Here is a 23,515-nt window from a genome sequence, read left to right on the forward strand (position 1 = left end):
AAATGCTCCAAGGTCTCGTGGCATTTATCATGGTGATCTGGAAGTTAGTGTATGATGTTATAGCATTGATTGAAAATTAATTGTAATATTTCTGTGGATTTTTGTAATTTGTACTGCACCTGCTACTGATTCAGTGCTTTCAATTTCTTCCATATTTTTTGCTTCTTCCTCCTCCTCCTCCTCTTCCTCTTCTTCTACTTCGTCTTCGACTTCAAGTGCTTCTTCTGATTCATCTGCAACCGACTCCTCCTTTAAGTCCAATTCAACTACTCCATCACTATCTCCATTATAACCTTCATCTAAAGCAAGTTTTAATGGATGGGATTTCCTTTTGGTTAGAGGTTGATCAGAATCGATGTCTTGTATTTTCCTTTTCTTGACCAAAGGGCAGCCTTGTGAACTTATAACAAAAAGATCATTTCAGTTACTTAAAAGGCACTTCTTTTTAAAAAACATAAAAGTTTGAGTATACTTGCTTTAAATAGATTATACAGTTATTCCAAGTTTCTAAATAATGAAGAAACGTTGTCAGTAAACTCAGGCTCTGAAATTACACCTAAATTACATTAGCTTGACATAATCTCCGCTCTTTATTATTGCTATTCCGTTTTGAACATACCAGTATCTCATAATGCAATTTTAGGGTCATGGTCTTTAACTTTGGAAAAATAGAAAGGCTTACCTTCTGTGCCGTGCATATTTTCCACTTGCATGACCTGAGCCGTTACATCCTGGAGTAGGGCAGCTGAACAAGAAAAATGATTACAAGATCAACACTTTTGCAAGTTAGAGAACAATACAATATTGCAATCTTCTTCTTGGGAATGGCAATGCTCCAGCCAATAATTTTAATGAGAAAAGTGAGATAAGTATAAATGGGATTTCCAACACCTGTGCCCATTCTAGCCTTAATTTACAAAAATGTGTGAAAAATAATATTCATTTTTCAACCTTTTATTTTTAGTGTTGAGCATTGTTCATTCTTCGGACCTTGAAACACAAGGAAAGCCACAAGTTTCAATTCTGCCACTATTTGGTTGTCAGTAGACCTGAAGTTTTGAATGACTACCCACAGATACGACTTATTTACATGCCTTACAGTACTTGGAGACATTTTATACAGCCTGTCTCCAACAGTGTTTTACTTTGCTGCTATATTTGTACCTTTAAAAGCCATTGCTCCAAGGCAAATTGATTACCTTCGAGATTGGAGCCACGCTCACCTTTTTAAAAAAGAGGTCACAACTCACTTTCCAGATTATAGTAACAACCTGTGCCTTGGCTCCTTCCCCTTGCCATGCTAAATTACCACATCCACCCAGATCAAGCTTTGAATTTATTTTTTGGCAAGAAACTATGCTAACAAAATAACTTTGTCAGAATTAAAGCATCACGGAATAAAATCTTACAAAAGTGTTATTGGAGAAACTGGGCTTTTATTATTTCTGAGATTTTATCCTTCCTACTTTACAGCACTTTTCTTTATAGGTAGAATAGACTTTTTAATTCTGAGAGCAGACAACATTGACAATCTCCCCTTGACATTCAATGGTATTACCATCACTGAGTCCCCCATTACTGACATCCTGGGGATTACCATTTACCAGAAACTGACTGGACCAGTCATATAAAAACTGTGACTACAAGCGTAGGTCGGAGGCTTGGAATTTTGTGGTGAATAACTCACGGTCTGAAACCCCAGAGCCTGTCCACCATCTACAAGGCACAAGTCAAGAGTGTGATGTAATACACTCCACATGCCTGGATGAATGCAGCTCTAACACTTCAGAAGCTTGACATCATACAAGGAAAAATGAAATCCCACTTGATTGGCACCTCCATCCACCACCTTAAAGATTCACTTGCTCTATCACTTTCGCACAGAAGTAGCAATCAGTACCATTCTACAAGATGCAATGCAGCAACTAACCAAGGTTCCTTCGACAGCACCTTCCGAACCTATGACATCTACCTCCTAGAAGGACAAGGGCAGAAGATGCATGGGCACACCACCACGTGCAGGTACCCCTCCAAGTCACACGCCATCTTGACTTGGAACCATACTGTCGTTTCTTCACTGTTGCTGGGTCAAAACTTTGGAACCCACTTTCTGACAGGATGTACAACACACAATGGACTGCAGCGGTCCAAGAAGGTGACTCATCATCACCTTCACAAGGGCAATTAGGATAGGCAATAAATGTTGGCCTAGACATGAATGTCCATATCCCATGAAAGAATAAAAAAAGGATTGGGAACAGGACCATAAGATTTTCATGATTTTCCTGATGTGTTTGCTCTGTTTCTGCCTGGCAGGACCAGTGTAAACCTCCCCCATGTCTATTCAGAAACAATCTTAATGAGACTTTAAAAAAAAAGCTAACACACTAAAACCCAACTGAATATTCAGAATTCATCGTACCTTACATCTTGTCCCACAGGCTCCACGGGTACTGGGCAATTTGATGAAAAAGAACAGTGAATAATCATGATTTGGTTTTAAGAGGCGCTTGATATGAAACCATAAGTGCTAATGAACAGTTATACAATATATTGTGATATAACTGACATTTACAGCTAATCATGCAGTAAAGTTTCAAACATAGTACCACAATGGTAACACTGAAATAGATGGATAAATCTATGCAATAGGCTATTGCATTACAAAGCAAGATGGAAAATGCAGCATCAGTAGATAACAGGTTTTATAGGATATTGTAAGGTCAGTTGTACTAAATTACATTGTACCTACACTGGTTAGTGAACCTGCAGTAATAATGTTTGCAGCAAAATTATTGCAAAACTTCCAGCGGCTACCAATGATTACCAAAACACTACAGAAAGTGAAAGGTAGTTATACTTACTCCTGATTCCCTTTGAGCGGGTGCGCAGCCTCTTTTCATCTACATCTTGGTTCATCTGTAAAACAAAAAAAATGCAGTTAATGGAGTGTGGATTTAATTTGCCTCAAATACGTGCAGCTTATACTATGCATGATCAGATTGGTTTCCAAAGTCATAAAAGAGGAATTACTGTAGTATTTATTCTAAATTATTATGGCATAAATGCTTAAGATACTCATACCAAAATCCTCTCTCCACTACTTTAATGGAGCTATCAACCGATTTATTCTAATCTATTTATCTGATAAAATAGCAGAAAGAGGAATTTGATACAAAACAATGGCAACAAGTTGCTGCTAATGTCTAAGATAGCACAAGGAACTTGACAGAGTTGTAATCAGGCAAAAAAGAGATTTTCAACCACAACAAAGGCATTAGAAATAGTAATTAAACAACACTTGGACCAAGTGGTAGGATTTATTGAGGGTAATAAAGGAGAAGAAGGTGGAGGTGCAGATGAATTTAGGTCGGAAACTCTAGACCTTCAGATCTAAACAGCTGTCTCCAAACTATTTTTAAGATAACATAATTGAAAGTAAGTTTCAGGCTTACTCACTTTAAATGTTACTCTTCAAAGTAACTGATATTCTTAAGATTGGTTAACTTTTTATATTCGTTCATGGCATGTGTGTGTCATTGGCTAGGTCAGCATTTATTTCCCATCCCTAACTGCCCTTGGGAAAGAGGTGGGAGTCACTTTCTTACTGCCATTGAATGTTGAGGAGAGATGGTTAGATTCTCTCTGGTTGGAGATGGTCATTCCCTGGCACTTGCGTAGTATGAATGTTACTTGTTATTTATCAGACCAAGCTTTAATATTGTCCAGCTCTTGCTGCATATGTACAAGAACTGCTTCAGTATCTGAGGAGTTGCGCATGGTGCTGAATATTGTTCAATCATCAGCGAACATCCCTAGTTCTGACCTCACGGTGGAGGGAAGGTCATTGATGAAGCAGCTGAAGATGGTTGGGCCTAGGACACTACCCAGAGAAACTCTCACAGTAATGTTCTGGAATTGAGATGATTGACCTCCAACAACCAAACCATCTTCCCTTGTGTTAGGGCATGACTCCAACCAGTGGAGAGTTTTTCTCCTGATTCCCATTGACTCCAGCTTTGATAGGGTTTCTGGATACTTCAGTTGGTCAAATGTTCCCTTGATGTCAAGGGCAGTCACTCTCATCTCATCTCTTCAGTTTAGCTCTTTTGTCAATGTTTGAACCAAGGTTGGAATGAGGTTCAGGAGCTGAGTGGCCCTGGTGGAACCTAAACTGAGTGTCAGTGAGCAGGTTACTGCTGAGTAAGTGTCACTTGAAAGCACTGTCAACCACACCTTACAGCACTTTGCTGATGATGAAGAGTAGAATGATGGGGCGGTAATTGGCCAAGTTGGATTTGTCCTGCTTTTTGTGGACGTGACATACTATTGCATATTATGTTATATGTTATGTGAAAGACAGAATACTGTATTATCACATCAGCAATACTAGAAAACACAATTAATTTCTATTTTTAGTGATAATTCCCATTGGTAACAAGCCTTGACTTACTGCAGTGGAGCAGGTGTGGGATAGGCTGCAATTCTATTTATTAGGCTTTCAATATACAGAACTTCAGCAATTCCGTGATCTCAGAGGCTTTTTTCACAATAGACATATTACTTTTCATTATGGAGGCCTAAGTTCAGCTAAATCTCTGTTTAGCATTTTATGCCCATACATTCGAAATTTGGCAGCAATGCAAATTATATGTACGATGACTTGGCAATTGCTGCTATCAGCAAATAAATTATTAAAATAAATGCCACATGAAACTCTAATGTGTAGTATGCACGATCTGTTAAATTTATATGTATATGTGGATCTGGCAGAAACAAATAAGATAGCATTCCTTCCCTGAATATTAACGGAAAAGAGGCAAAGAAGCTTTGAGAAGGATGGTTGTTAATAAAGATTTTATATTGAAGCACTCCATAGGTCATAAGTGTTTATACGTGCAGCAGGATTAGTAATATAAGGCCACAGACTTTCCAGATATAGACACTCTTTGGCCTTTTAAATTCTGCTGCTTTGCAGGAAGTGAGCTACTGATTTAAAAGTGCATCCCACTTAAATTAGCTTACATATCCAATTCTACTGATTATCCTTCTTTGGGTGGCTGGGGGAAAACAGTAAAAGAAAGCACAATGTTGAAATTAACAAATGGCCATGGGAAATTATACGCTCATTGATGTCAGACATCAGGATCCCAGATTTTAAACTTTTCCCAATTTTCGGTGTGCTGTGGTCCCACATTATGGGCAAGAGGAAAAGCTGCAGATGCAACAATTCTAAGATTGCTATCCCGAATAGGATTCTAAAGCAAGTACATGTTTGCCGGGAGCTAGGGATATTATATGCAATATGTATACTATATATTTTGATATATCGCGCTAAAAAGCCTGACTGCCTCAGCAGCAGTTGGGGGGCCATTGCAGAGCTCTATCTACTACTATTTACAACATGACTACAGCAAATGTTTCACTGAGAGAGTGGAAACCTTTTTGTCACCTTGGTGTGTTTGTTATGCAGATTACTGGGTGTTTCACAAGTTCTGAGCTTTTCAGTACTTCCTTGAGTCCAAGTCTGATTCAGCAGCTCACCTCTAAATTCATTTTCTGTGTGATTTAAAGTAAGATTTAAAACAAAAATCACAACATAACGGCTCAAAATACAATTTACAGTCAGCTTGAACACATCTTGAAAACTTGCCAAGCTTCATAAGAGAAACATGCTTAGTGTATGGTGAGTAACATGCAAACTATCTATTTGTCCATCATGGCACAGCTGCTACCCCATGAATCCTGCATAATATTAATGAGATCACTCATCTCTTTTTAATTATTTTTCCAGCTCATTGTACAAATGATTGAAATAGCATTTTAAATCTATATTAAGCAATAACATTGACTAGTAACTTACTCACATGATTTGACATTTGTGCCACAAAATACATTTCTCTATTGTAATTGTATCTTCCAACAAGCAAGGCAGTTGTAATTCAAAGTAAAAGTGTTGTGGAGATGAAAAACTCAGAAGTTCTTTCTTCGCTACGTGGAACTCCGTAAAACCTGCTTGATTGGTTGCTGTGCTAGTGAGTTTGCAAGTTTCTGGTGAAACAAAGCACTTTTGACATTTTCCTTTGGACAGTTGAACGTTCAACATGGTGTATAAATCCAGCCATGATGTGGAGATGCCAGCGTTGGACTGGGGTAAACACAGTAAGAAGTCTCACAACACCAGGTTAAAGTCCAACAGGTTTATTTGGTAGCACAAGCCACTAGCTTTCGGAGCGCTGCTCCTTTGTCAGGTAAGTGGGAGTTCTGTTCACAAACAGGGCATATAAAGACACAAACTCAATTTACAAAATAATGGTTGGAATGCGAGTCTTTACAGGCAATCAAGTATTAAAGATACAGACAATGCGAGTGGTGAGAGGGTTAAGCACAGGTTAAAGAGATGTGTATTGTCTCCAGCTGGGACAGTTAGTGTCTCACTAACTGTCACTAACATCTCACTAAAATCTCATGTAAAATCTCACTAACTGTCCCGGCTGGAGACAATACACATCTCTTTAACCCTCTCACTACTCGCATTGTCTGTATCTTTAATACTTGATTGCCTGTAAAGACTCGCATTCCAACCATTATTTTGTAAATTGAGTTTGTGTCTTTATATGCCCTGTTTGTGAACAGAACTCCCACTTACCTGACGAAGGAACAGCGCTCCGAAAGCTAGTGGCTTTTGCTACCAAATAAACCTGTTGGACTTTAACCTGGTGTTGTGAGACTTCTTACTGTATAAATCCAGTGCCATGCTTAAGACTCTAACATACAAGTTATTGAGAAATCCACACAAGTTTCAATTTGCTTGAGATGGAATGAACAGCTCTCTTCCAGTAAGGACATAGAGCACATATGCAAATCCATAAAACACTGATGCAAGTTGGCAGAGCAAAGGTTTAGGGACAGTTCAGCAAGCTACAATCACACAATCTACCAGCAGAGAGCAATGGCAAGACACTAGAGCAATGAAGGGTTTCTGGAAACAAATGGGAAGAATCTCAGACTGCAGTGATAAGTCTTTCCTTCCAGATTTCCTTAAAGAAAAAAACAGATTGTCAGGTCAATCAACGGTATCTTAAGTACTATAGACATGTCTAGGTTAAGCAGTGGATTAATGAATCTGCCACAGAATTCTGAACTCCCATTGGCAGTAGAGGATGGTCACTGGACAACTGATAAATACAGGTGTGCTAACTGCTTAACTTGTCTTAGGGTCTCCTTAAGAATGGCACTTAACTCCGCCATAAAATCTTGAGGCACAGATTTCCACCAACTTCCTACCACAGCAAGGACACCTGGCATAACACATTGAACAAGTTTTGTCAGTTGGAGATGTGGACTTTTGGCAGCAGTTGTTTGTCCAGCCTAATCATATATCTGTAGGTAATACTTTCCACCATTTGTCATCTCAAGTCTGAGAGCTTTCTCATAAGGTATATGACAGACAGCAGCATCAGTGTAGTGGATAATGTGCAAGGAGCAGCTTGTGACATGCCAGTCACCTTTAACTTTCCTGATTTCCAAGTTCAGGGCCACACACCAAGCATACTCACCTCCAACTGATTTATCTAAGTCCTCCAGTGAAGGATTTTGGCAAAGAGGCATGTGCACTCTGTGGTTGGCTGCTCCTCAGGGGTACTCAATGACAGGGAGGCCAGGATTGTTTCACTTTGGACTCAATTCCATGACACAGCCTGATCTTGGAATCTGCATGCAGTTCAAAGTTAACTCCTCTATTTCACATCTATTTCTCCTGAACATAAGAGACAATTGTTTGGAGGTGTCTGATGCACGGCATGCACAGTTGAATTGAAAGAAAGACAAGAAATTCAAAGTGTTCTTCAACATTTTCAGCCCTTGCTGACAGATTTGCCTCTCCAGTTTCTTCATGAGCCAAGCTGACAAACTAAGCATCAACAAACTTTTAGATAGACGGAGGGAAGAATTCAGCAAACTTCTTTGTCTATCCAGTATCTGCAGAGTACACAGGGGATTTATTATAAATCACTCCCTGTAGGTGGGAAACTCATTGCAATGTTTCCTTCTGCTTTCAAGAAAAATAAAAATAAAAATGTTACTTCTGTACCTCTTTGTGAAATGCTCCAATATTCTAGTTTTACGTTGCTTTTTTCTGCCGATTCTGAAGAATATAAAATGGAAACCATACTATTGACCTAGACTCTGATATAACTCAGACATCAATAGCTGTGTTTCATTGGTTAAAAACCACTGTAGCTCTAATCAGCTTGTCCATTTATTGCAAATATAATTGAGTATGATCAGATAAATACACGTCATGTAAATTGGCAAAAAAAGGTTAAAATTAATGTTTCCTTGTCTTACAGTCAACACCTATTCAAATAACAAGTACTTACAATGTAACTGATACGGGACTTGAGCTTGCATTTTGTTTGAGACAGTCAAACTGAGAGGTCACTTGATAGCAGCATTGCCCTCCTACCTAGGCATTATCAGTTCAAATCTCAGTCCAGGATGACATTCAAGCTTGGCTGAAACTACTGAAGCTGTTTATTTATGATGAATCTTCAAAACAAGTTACAGACTTCCGAAATTAAAAAGTGCGACTCTCACTAGGAAAACAGTGAGACTTGACAGGTCAACAGTAACTGGAGAACTTAATGAGTCACCAAAGTTTTGCTGCATAGCAAAATTAACATGTCCTTCGGTTCTATTTTAGTAGGATAGTTTGTTTGTGCCCGTCTTTGTTGACACCCAGGACCATTATTCCATTCAGTGACATTAAATTCTAATTTGATTCTGTGCTATTTACCAGTTTGGGGATCACAATGCATGATTCCATAGGTTTAGCACTTAGCTCCATTGAGTAATACTGACTGAAAAAAAATTGTTTTTCTTTCCAGGGATTACTTTTATTTTGTTTTTTTACAGTTTTCCTCCATTTGGTTCATTTTGTCACAGATCAGTGAGTGTTGGTAACCAGCAAAAATATAAATGTTTTTCCCTTTCTTAAATTATTGTAATTACCTCAACGGTCATTGTTCAACTAATTAATTGAAATTCTATACACAGCATCTGTTTACTGATATACCTTAAAAACAATTATTGTGCATCTGGGATGCTCAGTATAAAGATTTGACATTTGCCCAAAAGTAATCCAATTTGTTGGAAAAGTAGACATATACTGTTGTAATTATCATATTAACAGTACATGATCCACAAAACATGAATGGCCACTTTCTCCTCCATTTCATGCACATTCTGTGTTGTGTGTATAAATAATTCCACATTCTTTTTCTTTACTTATTTCCCACGTGAACATCTCCACCAACTTTTTCTCTTGTTCCTCTCCAGGGTAAACCACTTTTCCAGAAATAATTTCTCACACATTGCATATGGTTAATTTTCTGGACGCAACAGTGATCTTGGCTGCAACCCCATCTGTTCTTTTTCCCAGAAAACAAGAAACGAGTAGGACCCGGCTGATGACCACCTTCTGCACAACAATTGTGGGCACCAACAACACTTAAACAAGTTGTGCCTTATCCGATTTTACAGCATTTAACTCAAGCTCTTAAACTTAGCGTTAACAGTGAACTACTCAATATTGTTTAATACTAATCCTTACGATTAATATGACTAGTTCTCAAATTTGAATCAATCCTGTACTTTTAGTTGCAGTTCAAAGGTAACCCAGGTTTTTGTAAAGTTTGCAGAACAAGGATTTAAAAAGTGTTTTTGATTTGTACCTTGCTGAATACATGTCACCATGTATATTCGGTCTACACTACTTTTGAGTTGTATTTTAAGCACAGTAAGTTAAAAACGCTGCAACTAATGATCATTTTCAAGTCTCGATCAGTACTGAGGATGATCACGTCCTCACATATAATCTTCCTATTGCGCAACATCGTTTTGGCATGTATTGATTTACATTTTGGGAAATTAAGGATTTGGTCATCTGCACTGAGCTGAAACCCACTTACGGAACTTTTACCTCCAATTGACAATCCACTATAACACAATGCTTTATACCACACTCACAACCAAAGTGCTTACACAATGAAGCACACAATTGATTGCAATATAGCTTTCTTATCCAATGATTAGTCAATGGAGATTAAAATTTGGTAAAATATACTGCGCAAATACATGTAAATAAATAGTTAACAATAGTTTTTTTCCATCTTGTTGTTGTCTATTTTCTCTTATCTTACACAGTCGCTGTTTAATACTTTTAGTAACCAATATCTACAAATTCATCCTGACAAATGGAAGATTTTGTCTGTCAGTGCAACAAACCACAAACTTAGGGCATTCTTTGATGGAGCTGGTAGGCAAGAGGCCCATGTCAGCTCTTTTCAGGAAGGGCAATAAATAAAGTGCCAATCAGGCACTTAACTGGACAGTGGTGGGCCTTCCTTAGGATCAAGGACCACAGGGGGTGGAATTCCCACCCTCCAAGAGCTGCCAGCCAATCAGAGACTTTAGCATCAGTGCTTCTATCAGTACTACACCACCTGAGATCTTGGATCAAGGTGAGCGATGGTGACGGCAAGGATAGAGGATGGCACTCCGTGGGACCCCTCCAACCCCCTTCCTGATGCTGGGTCCTTTGATCAGGCAGTACTGGCTTTGAACAAGGGACCCCCCCAGAGCCTGCAAGCAATGCTAACAGACTTGCTTTTTGAACTCCCTGCATGACGAATCCCCTCCTGCTGCTGGGTGCATACCGGTGGTGGTAGACTAAGATCCTTAATGGGAACACTTAAGGGCCTCAATTAGAGGTGGGCAGGAAGACCATTCATGGACCCCACCTGCCACCCTTCCACCTGATAAAATACTACTCCGCCACCAAATTCACCATGGGGAGAGGGCAAAATATTCTGCCCTTAGTTTCTGCTTTTGGAAGTTTTGGGCTAAATTCCGAACCTATGGCTTTGAAAGTCCTGTGAAGGGCTATAGAATTTCATTATAAAACAGGAAATGTTTTTGATTTTAATCTAAAATGCTGTGACATTAGGAGGAATGTGCACAGCATTAATCCTCATATGAACCAAACCAATGTCAAGATTTAAGTAATCTTAAATTGGCTGTTCAGTTTGAGATAAATAATGTTCAAACCTTCCAGTTTGCTCACACTGTAAAATCAAGCTTCCTCGGTGGTTGTACGGAACAAATAGTAGTTCTCTAAGTTGTTCCATTTACGCTGTGGTGCACATGTATATATGTGTATGTATATAAAAGTTAATATGTTTAGCTAGTTTAAGTCTTAATATGTAAGAGGAAACTTTTACCAGCTGAACATAGTAACATTTTTGTACAAATCACTCGATCAAATTAAAAATAAATGACCAATTGCATACACATTTAAAAATGAATCCTTTGTGACTCTTCTCATGTTCGGCAGATTTCAATTTGAAATGTGACAAGAGTGGTGAGGTTAAACAAAGGCTTCCTGCTGACTACACTCACAGAAACCACGTGATTCCTTTCTTACAAATGTAAATGGCTCCTTTACAGCTTGCAGGAGATATACAGTAAAACACATGTTTTACACTTCATCCTGGATTTGAATCTTTTTAATCAGTGGCAGTGAAATTATTAGTTCAAATTAGAACTGAAGGATCTAATCTTTAAGAGCACTCAAAACAGCTTTGGTAAAACTTTGTTGCATGGTTATTTATTCATTGCTCGTTTGAGGTGTAAAGCAGTTTCGTTTCTTCTGTACGCTTTATGAAGGGTTTTCTATCGTACAGCGCGCCCCCCCCTCAACAAAAAAATGAAAATCCCTCAAGAGAAATTCGCAAATGAAGTGGTTTTAGGAAACAAATTTGTTAATTATAAAGAGACAAATGCAGGGGCAGTTGAATGGCAATAAAGGGCTTCTTTGCTGCAATGATAGGATTTGTTTCTATAGGTTAACTATTTTTTTTCACCGATTATTGACCAGGTTCTCTGGGAAACAAGGAGCTGCTTGAAACAGCTGTTCTTTTCTCACAGCTAATTGCTTTTTTTCCAGGTCTTTATTAGCAAGTCACCTGTTCCTGTCACTGTGTAATCAATGATAGAAATCAGCACTTTCTCACAAATCATGCAAACAAATCTGTGCAAGGCTGGTCCCAGAAAACACCTACCACCAAATTATCTGTCAGCATTGTAAACATTCTGCCAAATAGCTTTGAACTAACACACAAAACAATTAGGAGATTGGAAGCATTCAAGCTATTTTACATCGAACAAGGCTTCCACATAAAAGCAGTCTTTGTTTTTTAACATTAGAGCAAAGTATAATAGCACTTAGCAAGAAATTTGCACTTTGCTAAAAAGCGGCCAACTTACAATGTCAATTTATGATGAAATTACTGATTTTGCATTGCTTGTGTGAGAGACTGACCGCAGTTGATCAGAGTGCATAAAATATTGTTTAAAGTTCACCTGAAAAGTGAAACTTTAAGGTATCAAAATAAAATTGGAGTAGCTAACTGATCTTTGCAATAATTTAGAATACATTTGATTAATAAATGTATTAATTTTGCAGGAAGTAGGAAATGTATATCAACTAAATCAAATTTATGTGTGATTGCATCAAGGTTTTCCTAAATTCAAGCCTAGTTCCCAAGGAGCTTTTCTTTTCAAATACTACAACAGAAATGCAGAATCTGTTCATGAATTCTTTTCTGAACAGATATGACTATCCTGCTTAAAAACTGCACAGAACGACTTCTCCAAGAGCAGGGAGTCAAACAAAAACACAGAGAACAACCAAGGAGAAAATCCAACACTGGGACTCGAGGTTTATCTGAGATCCCTACTATTCTGCCTTACTTTGAAAAATAATCTCACTTTATCAAATACAAAAGTCCTTCACAGAAAGAACATCAAAAAGTCAGCTTTGATTCTGCACTGAAGCAACTTATCATTGTGTTATATAGTTTTTGTAGCATCAAGAGTCTGATAGTTCAAATAAACAGCTGACATATCACAACGGCACCATAATCCTTTTTATTTTACTTTCAGAGTGCACAGATCAACTTCGTTGAAAGGGTAATTCTGGAATTAGCATGTGTTGGCCATTGTTTCCAAAATTAAAATGACCATATGGAAGATGATGATAAAGGAAGCAGATGAGGAAAAGGAGGTTCACGAGATACAGCTAAAGTGATGTAAATTCAACCTGAAGTGGCTTCTATTGACAAACAGATCAGCTGTGTCCGTACAAAGCTTAGAGAACAGAAGAGATCCAACAACATACTGGATGTAGCTGTAAATTAAGCTCTCTCCAAGCTGTCCCAGTTAAACAAATAGTTTTTCCCAACAAGGCAGGACAAGCAGTTTCAGTTATATTTATCAGACTTCAACAGAGGGCAAGAACACAAGCTTTGTCTTCCTTTGTCAGGAGGAGAACATTAATATTGACTTACCTTTTCCCCACAGCTATTGTCCACCTCGGTGAAATGACATCACGGAAAGCAATAATGAAATCTACAGCAGGGGCTGGGCCACGGCAGTCCACAACGGAGTATGAGGCATGTGGTGGTTGAATTAAATATTTGATACTCCAGTGTGTCGTATAAGCCTGCTAAAGGCTGTGTGTCATTTACTTAATGACCAGTCTCATTAGTTAGATGGCAGAGAAGGCTTGATGCATTTTCTGTGTAAATACACTACCCATAAACCCTTGGGGTTGCAATATATCTGTTTACTCTATGAGGAGAAATGAATTTACTGTATACTATCTAATAGGTGGTCCTTGAAATTTAAACATCTCAGAGCTAGAGTTTCAAATATTCCTGTGCCCACTGTCTAAAAAAGGAACACCACACATCGCCGGTTAACGCACCCAGTCTGATTAAAATTTAATGGGTAAGATTACTTACTTTAATTTATGCTTCGAACTAAAGCTTGTTAATGTCACAACTGTCAACCCCCCCCCTCTAACCATACTTGTGGTAGAGTCCTAGGATTCCTATTAGAAACACTGTAAGCGGCCCAGGATATGACAGATGCCCTAGGTTATCAAAGCTACTTCCTTTGTTGGCTTCAAACCTTATTAGAGGCAAAGGACAGCAGCCATTCATTAAGATCATTTGAGATTTGCATTCAAATGTCATTTTCTATCTCACTTTACCAGGTTGTGCATATAGTAAGCTTCTACAAGCCAATCTCCTCTTGCCAAAATTCTATTAAATTCTTATCTCAAAGCACCAGGCAGTATTATACATTGCACTTCTTTTGTTATGCATTATGGCTGAAATCAATCAGCAGTGTCTGGTGTGGATCAGCTGTATCATGCCATTTTAAAAAGAATAACAAAGAAACAAACAACTAGCAGAGACCACAAAGCACTAAGCACAGAGACAAGCTTCAACCAAAGGACATCTCTAGATGCAAGAAAACTTTGGTTTCCGACAATATACTTTTAACTCACATTAATACTACCGACTGTGCAATTACACAAACCACAGTTGCAACAAAAGCACAGAGAGAGACAAAGTACACATATTTCCACACAATATCTCTTTTAGGAAGGAATCTGAAGTGAGCCATGAATTTAAATGAAAACAATTACAACAAAATCGGTAAGCCTTTTAATTGTATCAACTGAACCAGACCGGTTTTCAAACAAGGATCCCTATGAGAGAATGCCTGACAGACAGACACCTTGGACAGCTCCTTTCTGTCCGTATGATCAGCACAGGCCAAAAACATAGTTCAGCACTTTAGTCAGCTCCAGGGATTTCTACTTCCTGCACAAGCCTCAATTTGCTACCGTTCACATGACTTCAATTTCAGAAATATTGCCAGAAAAGAAAGTATGAATATTGATATTCATCAATTATTGAAGGGTGCTAGTGAAAATACAAGTGAAAGTACTTTATGAAGACTTGTTGAAAAGCTGCTGCGCAAACTTTTCAAAAACTCAAGTTACATGAGTTTTCACTAGTTATTGTACGATTATAACAATACTTTTAAATAATATTTACAATAAATGGATTAATACTTCTGTTAGAGAGAGAGAGAGCAATTGATTTGAGTATTTGAAGCATTCATATGGTAGCTTTATCAGTAGTAATTTTTAGGCTTATATATTTTAAATTAATAGTTCAGAAGTAGAAAGTAAAACGATTGTGCTCTTTTGAACAACTCTCAGTAATCTGCTACTTTTTGGACTGGGTTTCCCCCAATGTTTTCCACAGTAAAGTAGCTAGAATGGAATATTTTATACACACTATTGTAATAGTAATCGTGAAAGAGTTGATACATAGAGAAAAAACATTATTTTATACATAATATTAAAATAAAAAAAACTGACATGGAGATTAATCTGCTTATTGCTGAAGTATTTTCAGTTCTATAACTTCTAAATAGAACTTTTACTTTGAGCAAGTTCTGAGTTAAACTTTTTGCATAGTCAATCAAGGTAACTCCTTCAATTACCAGCTGGGACTCAACTCATTTTTCATGTTAGTCTCACAACAGATTTTGAACCTATGCAGATGGGCAACCCTAATTCACCAGACTACAATCAGTCCTGTTGTATGCTGGATGCAACTGGTCAGCATTAATATTGTATACGTAACAGCTGAGCATTTGGAGTGAAACCTGCCTGTGGCAGACCCTGGCAGATGGAAGCAGCATACAGAAACTTTTAATAAGCCTTCAGGCTAACATTGTCTTAATGATCCTTGTCAGGGGCATATCAGCATCACTGAAGAAACAAAACTTCTTTGTCCAAAGTCCGAGAACAATATTTATCCCTTTTCTATTTCAGCACACGGGTTAATTTTAAGAAAACTAAAGTTTAAAGTAATTTTTTGCATATCCCCACAGCACAAGATTACAGAATCTAACACTCCAATGTAAATTAATATACTTTCAAACTACTCTTAAGAAAGTGCAAACAAAAAGAATCTGGAACGTATCATTAAGCGACTATAAAATAATGTAAGAAATAGATCAAAAGTACATATTTTGTTTTGCAAAGAACCGTATAAAACAAATTATAATTATTTCTTTAAGCAGTTGCAAACAAATGTACAATTAATCGTCACAGTTTGACCAATACCTTGAATTATCAGCTGCGTTATAAGAGGAATAGCTGTAAGAAAAGTAAATAAGTTATGTTTTGTACAAACCAAGAAATGTTCCACACAGCTTCATTCTTGCTAGTCTCTGTGTATCTGGAAGAACAGTACAGAAGTGAGTATCATTCCTGGAAAGTTACTGCCAAGTGCATGCAACTTATCAGTTGAAGGGGCAGCACAGCCTGACAGCTGCACCAATCACAACCAATTTTGCACATAATTAAAATTCAATGCAACACACAAGAGCCAATCATGTTGCAGCAATGCTGTGTACACAACACAATTGTCATTCAAGAAGAATACAATACAAAAACTACATTCAGCCTCACCATCGACGTTAAAAAAAAACTTCCCTTCTCCTATTTTGCTGTTTGTTGATTTTAGGTTTACAAAGGGCTCACACGACAACTCCCCAGGATATGACACACACCACAGTTAAATGCAAAGTCACCACACACTCATTTTACATCCCACTTTACGTCAGAATATGAACACCTTACTATAATAGAGTTACTCCTGAAATTTCTTCTTGGTCTGTCAGGTGAAACACAATAGCACGCAAACATTTTGAGAGAAAGGACAAGCCAAGTCTATGCAGCTATATTTCTAGTTGCATGCTTTCTGTGACATATGTCCTGTTAAATAGATGCTAGCTTCACTTCATTTAAATAAGATGGAATTGTACTCCTCTACAACAGATGGCTCAGGAGATAATGATGGCTGAGCATAGGAGATTGAATGGCCCTGACTCTGTTGCTATGGCAGAAGCTAAATGTGTAATGGATGCAGCGCTTATTAAATTTGCTAGCTCTGTGCTTTCTGCTTCCTGAATGAATGAGCTCAGTGAAAGAGGTATGGCCAGCTAATGTATCTGGATAGCATTTTTTTAAAAATCCCATAACGCCAGGCACCTCTAATATTATTCCCAAAGTCTAAGGGTCATTAACCTCTTAACTTCCCCAACCCCTCCAGGCCTTTTACCCCTACTGCACACATACTGTACCCTTTGACAGAGTAACTTAGCAGATCTACAAGAAAGCAGAAGTGCCGAAAGGCATTGTAGCAGCATTTGCATGCATTTGTGGCATGGCAGGGAGACATCAAGCCCCCTAACAGGCTGTGTAAATATGAGCCTTGGCAAAGAGTAAATACAGACAGCACTCTACAAACAGAGCCCAATTACAATGACAAAAGCCTGCCACACTTATGGGAGGAGCTCTCTATCCCGGACCACAGGCCACTGAGTGAGCGGCATACTTAATAGGCTTTCTACAGAAGCCTAGGCTTCCATTACCAGCTGTCACTATAGAATAGCAAAATGATCCAGACTGTGGATTTAAGGACAGCCAGTGAAAGGGAGCAATTAATACAAAAACAAATGAATTGAGCACAATTTACCGATTGTGCCCAATGATAAATCAGAAGAGACTAAGAAAATTTAGTTGGTCAAGGGTACTACTCAAATCAGCACTTTAGGACATAAAGCACAGTATGGGTTTAACGTGGCTCACCGTGGGCAGAAACTGTCACTTGCTGTATATCTGTGACAAGTAGGCTGAATAAACTTGAATAGCAGTCATATCCGTATGATTTAAAAATGAAGCAAATATTTTATCCAATTGTTATTTATAAAAGAGATCGTTTTTAATGATGCATACCCATTGAATCTTCTCCCAAGCCAATTTTTGAATTAACTGTTGTGGAAGTATTTCTTTGAATAGCTTGTCTATCCTTTTAATGAATGTTTGATTTTTCTAAAAGAAGCAAGCGCTGCAAGGGCAAATAAATTACTGTTCTGCAACAGAGTAAATGCACTGTATTTTTAGAAAATTACTGCAGTGTTTAGAAAGAACCAAACTTTTGCTGCCAGCTCCCGTATAAAAGAATGAAATTGCTGCTGTATTAGTTGTAGTGACACGTAATCTGTTTGATAGTCTTGCAGTTAAGCCCCATAAATCAGCTTAGCAGATGTCCTAAAGTAATGGTGGCACACTTCAGAGAGAAAAAAAAATTGCATTCTTTTAAATTTCAGTCATGGAAGAAAGTGAATTAAGACTGTCAGCCTGTGAGCCAATGACAATTATTCCGACAACGTCTCCTTCCTACTAACCACCGCCTTCCACCCATTCTCTCCACCCTCCCCTCCCCGCGATAAAAATCTAGAGCAATCAGCACAGACCAAAACATAATGCCTCGCCATGTGTTCATCTTGGGTTTTAGGATTACCAACTACAAGCAAGGGTGAACCCCAGGGAAAATAATGGCTCCAAATGAATGGTCATTGTCCAGCCACCTGGACACCCTGAGTCAGCACGCTCATGTACTACAGGGGATTTAGGTGGCCACACATGCAACTCTCAACTTTAACCGAGCCAGAGATTTTGGCATCTGTATGCAAATCACATTCTGCCTTGTAGTGTGATGTGAGAGTACTTTATGCAGAGGTGCTATGCTGAGCTAGTATTCCAACAGTTTCCTCCCGTGTGATGTTTGTGCAGTACTTTTACTCTCTATGCTGTATTTATGTGCAATGGTACTTTTCAAGTTTTTAGTATCACTCTGGTTCCACAGTGATGGCCCTTCTCCTTCGACCAGCATTTCATTTCTGAGTCTTATTTTTATACTGTTCCTTTTTCAGATCTCTAATTTATTCAAATTCTTAAACGCAGCTACCACTTTTATCCATTTTAGCAGAAGGCACTCAAAATACAACATGAATTATTCATCACAACTGTACTGAAGCCAGTTCCTTCTCTAAAGTGCTGTGTTCTAATGCACTTTCAGGATAGAGCTATATATTTTTTTAATAGTGCTTTATACCCCTAAGACCATAACTAACAATTATAGTAATCATTGAAGTAAATTAAAAAACATGCAAGTTAAAATTTTGAACAAGTAAAGCTGTTTCAACCACTATAAGGTAAAGATGTGGGACTAAAACCTATCTGGTTTTACCTTAAACTGTGATTTTCAAAACCTATTTCTCGGACAAGCATTCTTTTTTGGCAATAATGCTCTAATGTTTAGGAGTCTTCTAAAGGTTCACTGACACCTGACATTTTATTTTCACAGTCCTGTCAAGGCACTTTGTTGTCTAAAAGGCGGAATTCTCTCAAACCCCTGTTGGTGTGTTTGATGGTGGGCACGGTGGGAGAATATGGAGGGAGGCCCAGAATTCGGTTTTACGCCAGTGTGAATTTGCGGCGGGATCTTTGGCTGATGCCTGCTATGGTGGGTCAGAAAACATGCCAGAGGCCAATGTGAACCTCATTCGCATCGCGTTAATGGAATGCAGGTGAAGGCCTAACCCTCCACGCCAGACTCTCTGTGACGCCGACGGGAAAACACAGAGGCGTGAAATACACTTGGAACAATGTGGCATGCAGATGTTAGGACTCATCTGGGGCTGCCTCCAGAGTTCAGATTAGAGGCTGCCCACAACCCGGGACCCTGGAACACTACAGCACTGGGTCGGGGTAGCACCAGCACATGTGCTGGAGGGGTTCCATCTTCCAGCCTCAGAATGTTCCGGAGATCCACCTTCATTCTCAAGAGGTTCATCTTCCAGTCTCAGAGTGCTCCCGGAGATCTATCTTCATTTTCAGGTGGTCCACCTTGTTCAATAGTGGCTCGGTGATGTTGGACGTCTTTTCAATATGGCACCTGGACACGACAGCAGACTACATGTCATCCAGGCCTGCTCCACCGCTGAATATGGCGCAAAACACCTGGGTGCATAATTAATGAGATCAGGCTTGGAGTTTTTGACCTATTTTTCCTTACGGCCTCCGTAGCGGGAAACTCTCCACATTCCCGCCCCTGCCATGGCACTTAGTCTCAAAATGGGACAATTTATTTTCATGCTCTTGTCAAAACACCTTGTGGTCTGAGAATGAAAAGTACAATTATAATTTTACCCACTCTTCACTCTGAAGGAATGTCGCAATCTTCATAACAATCCGCGTTGAGAAACTTGGGCAGAAACTTACTGGCCATTCATGCCGGTAGGATCTTCCAGTTCCGCTAACAGTGCACCCCTGCCTCAGGTTTTCTGGTGGCGAGAGGCGCATTCAACAGGAAACTCTGTTGACAATGGTGGAATTAGGAGAGCTGGCCAATGACGGACTGTCTCCAAACACGCAGCAGATTGTGTGGAAAACCCAGCCCTTTGAGTGTGATAAATCAGTGTAGAAATGAAAATAAAGAGATACGTTGAAAATTTCAAAGAATAAAAAAAAAGTTTGGAAGCAATTAGGTTTGTCAGCATGTGAAAAGATGGAATAACTTGAATGTAGACTTCTCACCTGAACTTGGTTGAAATGTTAACCTGTCTTTTCTCTTCATAGCTGTTGATGGACATGCTGTGTATTTCCAGTGCATTCTAATAATGCCACATCACAGTTGCTTGAGAAGAACACAAATGGAATTATGCCAGTATCCGTTGCCTCCAACAAGGAGTAGCTCTGACGAAGGGTCACCTAGACTTGAAACGTTGGCTCTACTCTCTCTCCACAGATGCTGTCAGACCTGCTGAGATTTTCCAGCATTTTTCTGTTTTTGTTTCAGATTCCAGCATCCGCGGTATTTTGCGTTTATCTTGAGTAGAGGTGTATTTGGGGCCATTTTCATGAGCAGCGCATATCCACACTAAGGGACCTATAGATAATTGGGAGTGGATTGTCAGGCCTCATCAACACATTTGGGGGAGTGACAAAGCTGTTTGCCCATCCACTCGAGGGAAGTCATCAAGTTGCTGATAATAATTGATCTTACTGTCCTGATTTAGAATTTATTCACAAATGACAGAACAGCCCATTCTTGACTTGAAGAACCAGAGAATATGAAATCTTAATACAAATAGAAATGAGTTGCCCAGCCTTTAAGGGATAGGTCTTGACGCCTATCCCAACTTTTGTTGACTACTTTCAGCTTGAGGCCTAGTTCAGGGGCTAGATATGACTCACAGGCCAGACCCAGAGCTTCAATAGCTCAGGTCTAGTAAGTGCCTTCTGTTTAAAAACCAACCTTTGTCAGGACTTCCTGAGACCAGAGGTCTTGATCTGCACTAACCACATTAAAGCAACTTACAAGGTGACACTGCTATTAAGGATCAGTCTTCAGTAATGTGATCATTTGGCCCATTGTTTTCGAGACATTTTCTCATGGTGTTTGAGTGCAAGCAAGAACATTATGATCTCTTATTTCACTGACACCATGATATGCCCAGATGACTTCACCCATATCTGCAATGCTCATAGACTGGGACTTTCAACTTTGTAAGAAGCCTAACAACACCAGGTTAAAGTCCAACAGGTTTATTTGGTAGCAAACGCCACTAGCTTTCAGAGCGTGCTGTTCCACAAAGGAACAGCACGCTCCGAAAGCTAGTGGCGTTTGCTACCACATAAACCTGTTGGACTTTAACCTGGTGTTGTTAGACTTCTTATTGTGATTACCCCAGTCCAACGCCGGCATCTCCACATCATGACTTTCAACTTTGGCAGGGGGCATAAGACATGTTTTAAAATTCCTTTAAGTAAAATTTGGATTGGGTGCATTAGTGGTAGCTGGATCCGATGTTGCATGGTTCACACCCCAGTTGAAAGCTCTGCCAAATTTTTGCCTCACTCCAAAGACGTGCGGTGGATTGGCCATGCTAAATTGCCCCTTCGTGTCAGGGGGATTAGCAGAGTAACTATGTGGGGTTACGGGGATAGGGCCTGGGTGGGATGGATGTCGGTGCAGGCTCAATGGGCCAAATGGCCTCTTCCTGCACTGTAGGGATTATATGATTCTTCTATGATTCTTATGAGGGTTGTTTGTGGGTGGGAGGAGTTAATAATTTATAAGTGAGTCACCCAGATCCAGAAGGGGTTCTGGTTGGGCGGCTGGTTAGAATTCACAGTGGAAAACCCAAGAGAAAATTAGCACTTTGACCAAGTTTTTAGTCATGAAATACATCATGAAAAGTAAAGTTCGGGAAGAAAAGTAGTTCGGAGTAGGAAAATGGAACATTCTAAAACAGCTGTGGTGCATGAATAACTAATTCTAAGGAGTCCCATGAAGAGTTGTCTCTGTGTTCAGATAATTACTAAATGTTTATGTTGCAAAAGCTTTGTTTTTAATAGATTAGATTACGAAAATTTAATCAATATGAAACGCTCTATATATAAATTACAAAAGGTTTTTAACAATATCAGTATCTGAATTTTATCTTTGGTCATGGTGATTTGGAATTTACACAAAAGGTGCTAATTTTTCAATGATGCCATTTGGAAAATAATCCCCAGCGTATCTTGGGCCATTTGATCTCCCTGGCCACAGACTTCATAAGGCAGCCCAATTCACATTGTCACCTTCAGGTTTCTTAGACCAGGGGAGGCTTGGTGACATAATTAACAACAACTTGATGACTTCCCTCGAGTGGTTGGGCAAACAGCTCTGTCGCTCACCCCAAATGTGTCGATGAGGTTCGAGAATCCATTTCCAGTTACTTGAGATAACATGAAGCCAGCCAGTACCAAGAGAAATTCCACTTATCAATCTTGGAACAAACACGCCAGTATGCGGTTCAAAACAATGATGGACAGTGTGAAACTTTTTCCAAAAACATACTCAGGCAGAAGGAACATGTAATTAGTCAACGTCAGATTTTCATTTCCACTGAAGTCAACAGCGAATGAAAACTGGGCGAGGTATAAGATGGGCAGCAGAATCACAATCAGTCTACCTGGCGTTGACCAATTTCAACCCCTAAAACGCAAAGGATTACATTAATATAGGAAACAAAATAAACAAGCCATGTACAGATTAACTTTCAAATCCCCAAACCATCAAATAACAGTTTTGCAAGATTAACAAACACAAATGATCCCTTTTTCCAATATCGAAACACGGGCATCAATTCATTTAAAACAAATAAGTTAAGATCTGAGCTAAAATAATACAGAGGAATGTGTTAACTGGTAGTCCGCCAATATCATTAACAGTAATTTCTGAAATGGAAGGAAGTGGGGATTGCAAATTTGCTACAGGCCTTGAGAATAAAGGCTACTTAGTACTAAAAGTGATTTATTTAACATTTTTTGAAATACCATGGGCAATTGTCCTAAATCAATACCATTTCAGGAGAAAAAGAGTTTGTCTGTTCAGGTTTGAAGGCTAAAGCAATCAAAATTCTGCCTTAAATTAAGATGTATATTCTCCTTTTGCAACCAGGATGAGATAGTAATGTTTTGTTGCAATGTGTTGTACTGCAAATGCTTCAACATATCTCGCATATCAAGTACAATTCTTATGGAATTATCTTTCATTTTGCCTGTGGCTCTCGCTCTGCCTTTTGATAATAATCTAGAATAAAGTCACATTCAACAATTTATTGATAAGACACTACAATCATTAATGGTACCATGCATTCTATCTTTATGTGTTCTTTACAATCA

At 38.9% G+C, this 23,515-nt stretch overlaps 1 protein-coding gene across 1 annotated transcript; it reads right to left on the reverse strand.

Moving 5' to 3' along the window:
* Window positions 1-57: 57 nt before the first annotated feature.
* LOC144508253 (uncharacterized) lies at window positions 58-20,433 on the reverse strand. The gene is made up of 7 exons (XM_078236070.1): window positions 20,378-20,433; window positions 16,055-16,087; window positions 5,453-5,657; window positions 2,865-2,919; window positions 2,423-2,453; window positions 683-745; window positions 58-400 (listed from the first exon to the last, which is right to left on the reverse strand). The coding sequence occupies exons 1-7, from the start codon at window positions 20,431-20,433 to the stop codon at window positions 58-60; spliced, it is 786 nt and encodes a 261-aa protein (XP_078092196.1).
* Between the last annotated feature and the right edge of the window lie 3,082 nt (window positions 20,434-23,515).

The sequence above is a fragment of the Mustelus asterias genome, chromosome 20, assembly GCF_964213995.1.
Source record: "Mustelus asterias chromosome 20, sMusAst1.hap1.1, whole genome shotgun sequence".
In the NCBI taxonomy this organism is placed as follows: domain Eukaryota; kingdom Metazoa; phylum Chordata; class Chondrichthyes; order Carcharhiniformes; family Triakidae; genus Mustelus; species Mustelus asterias.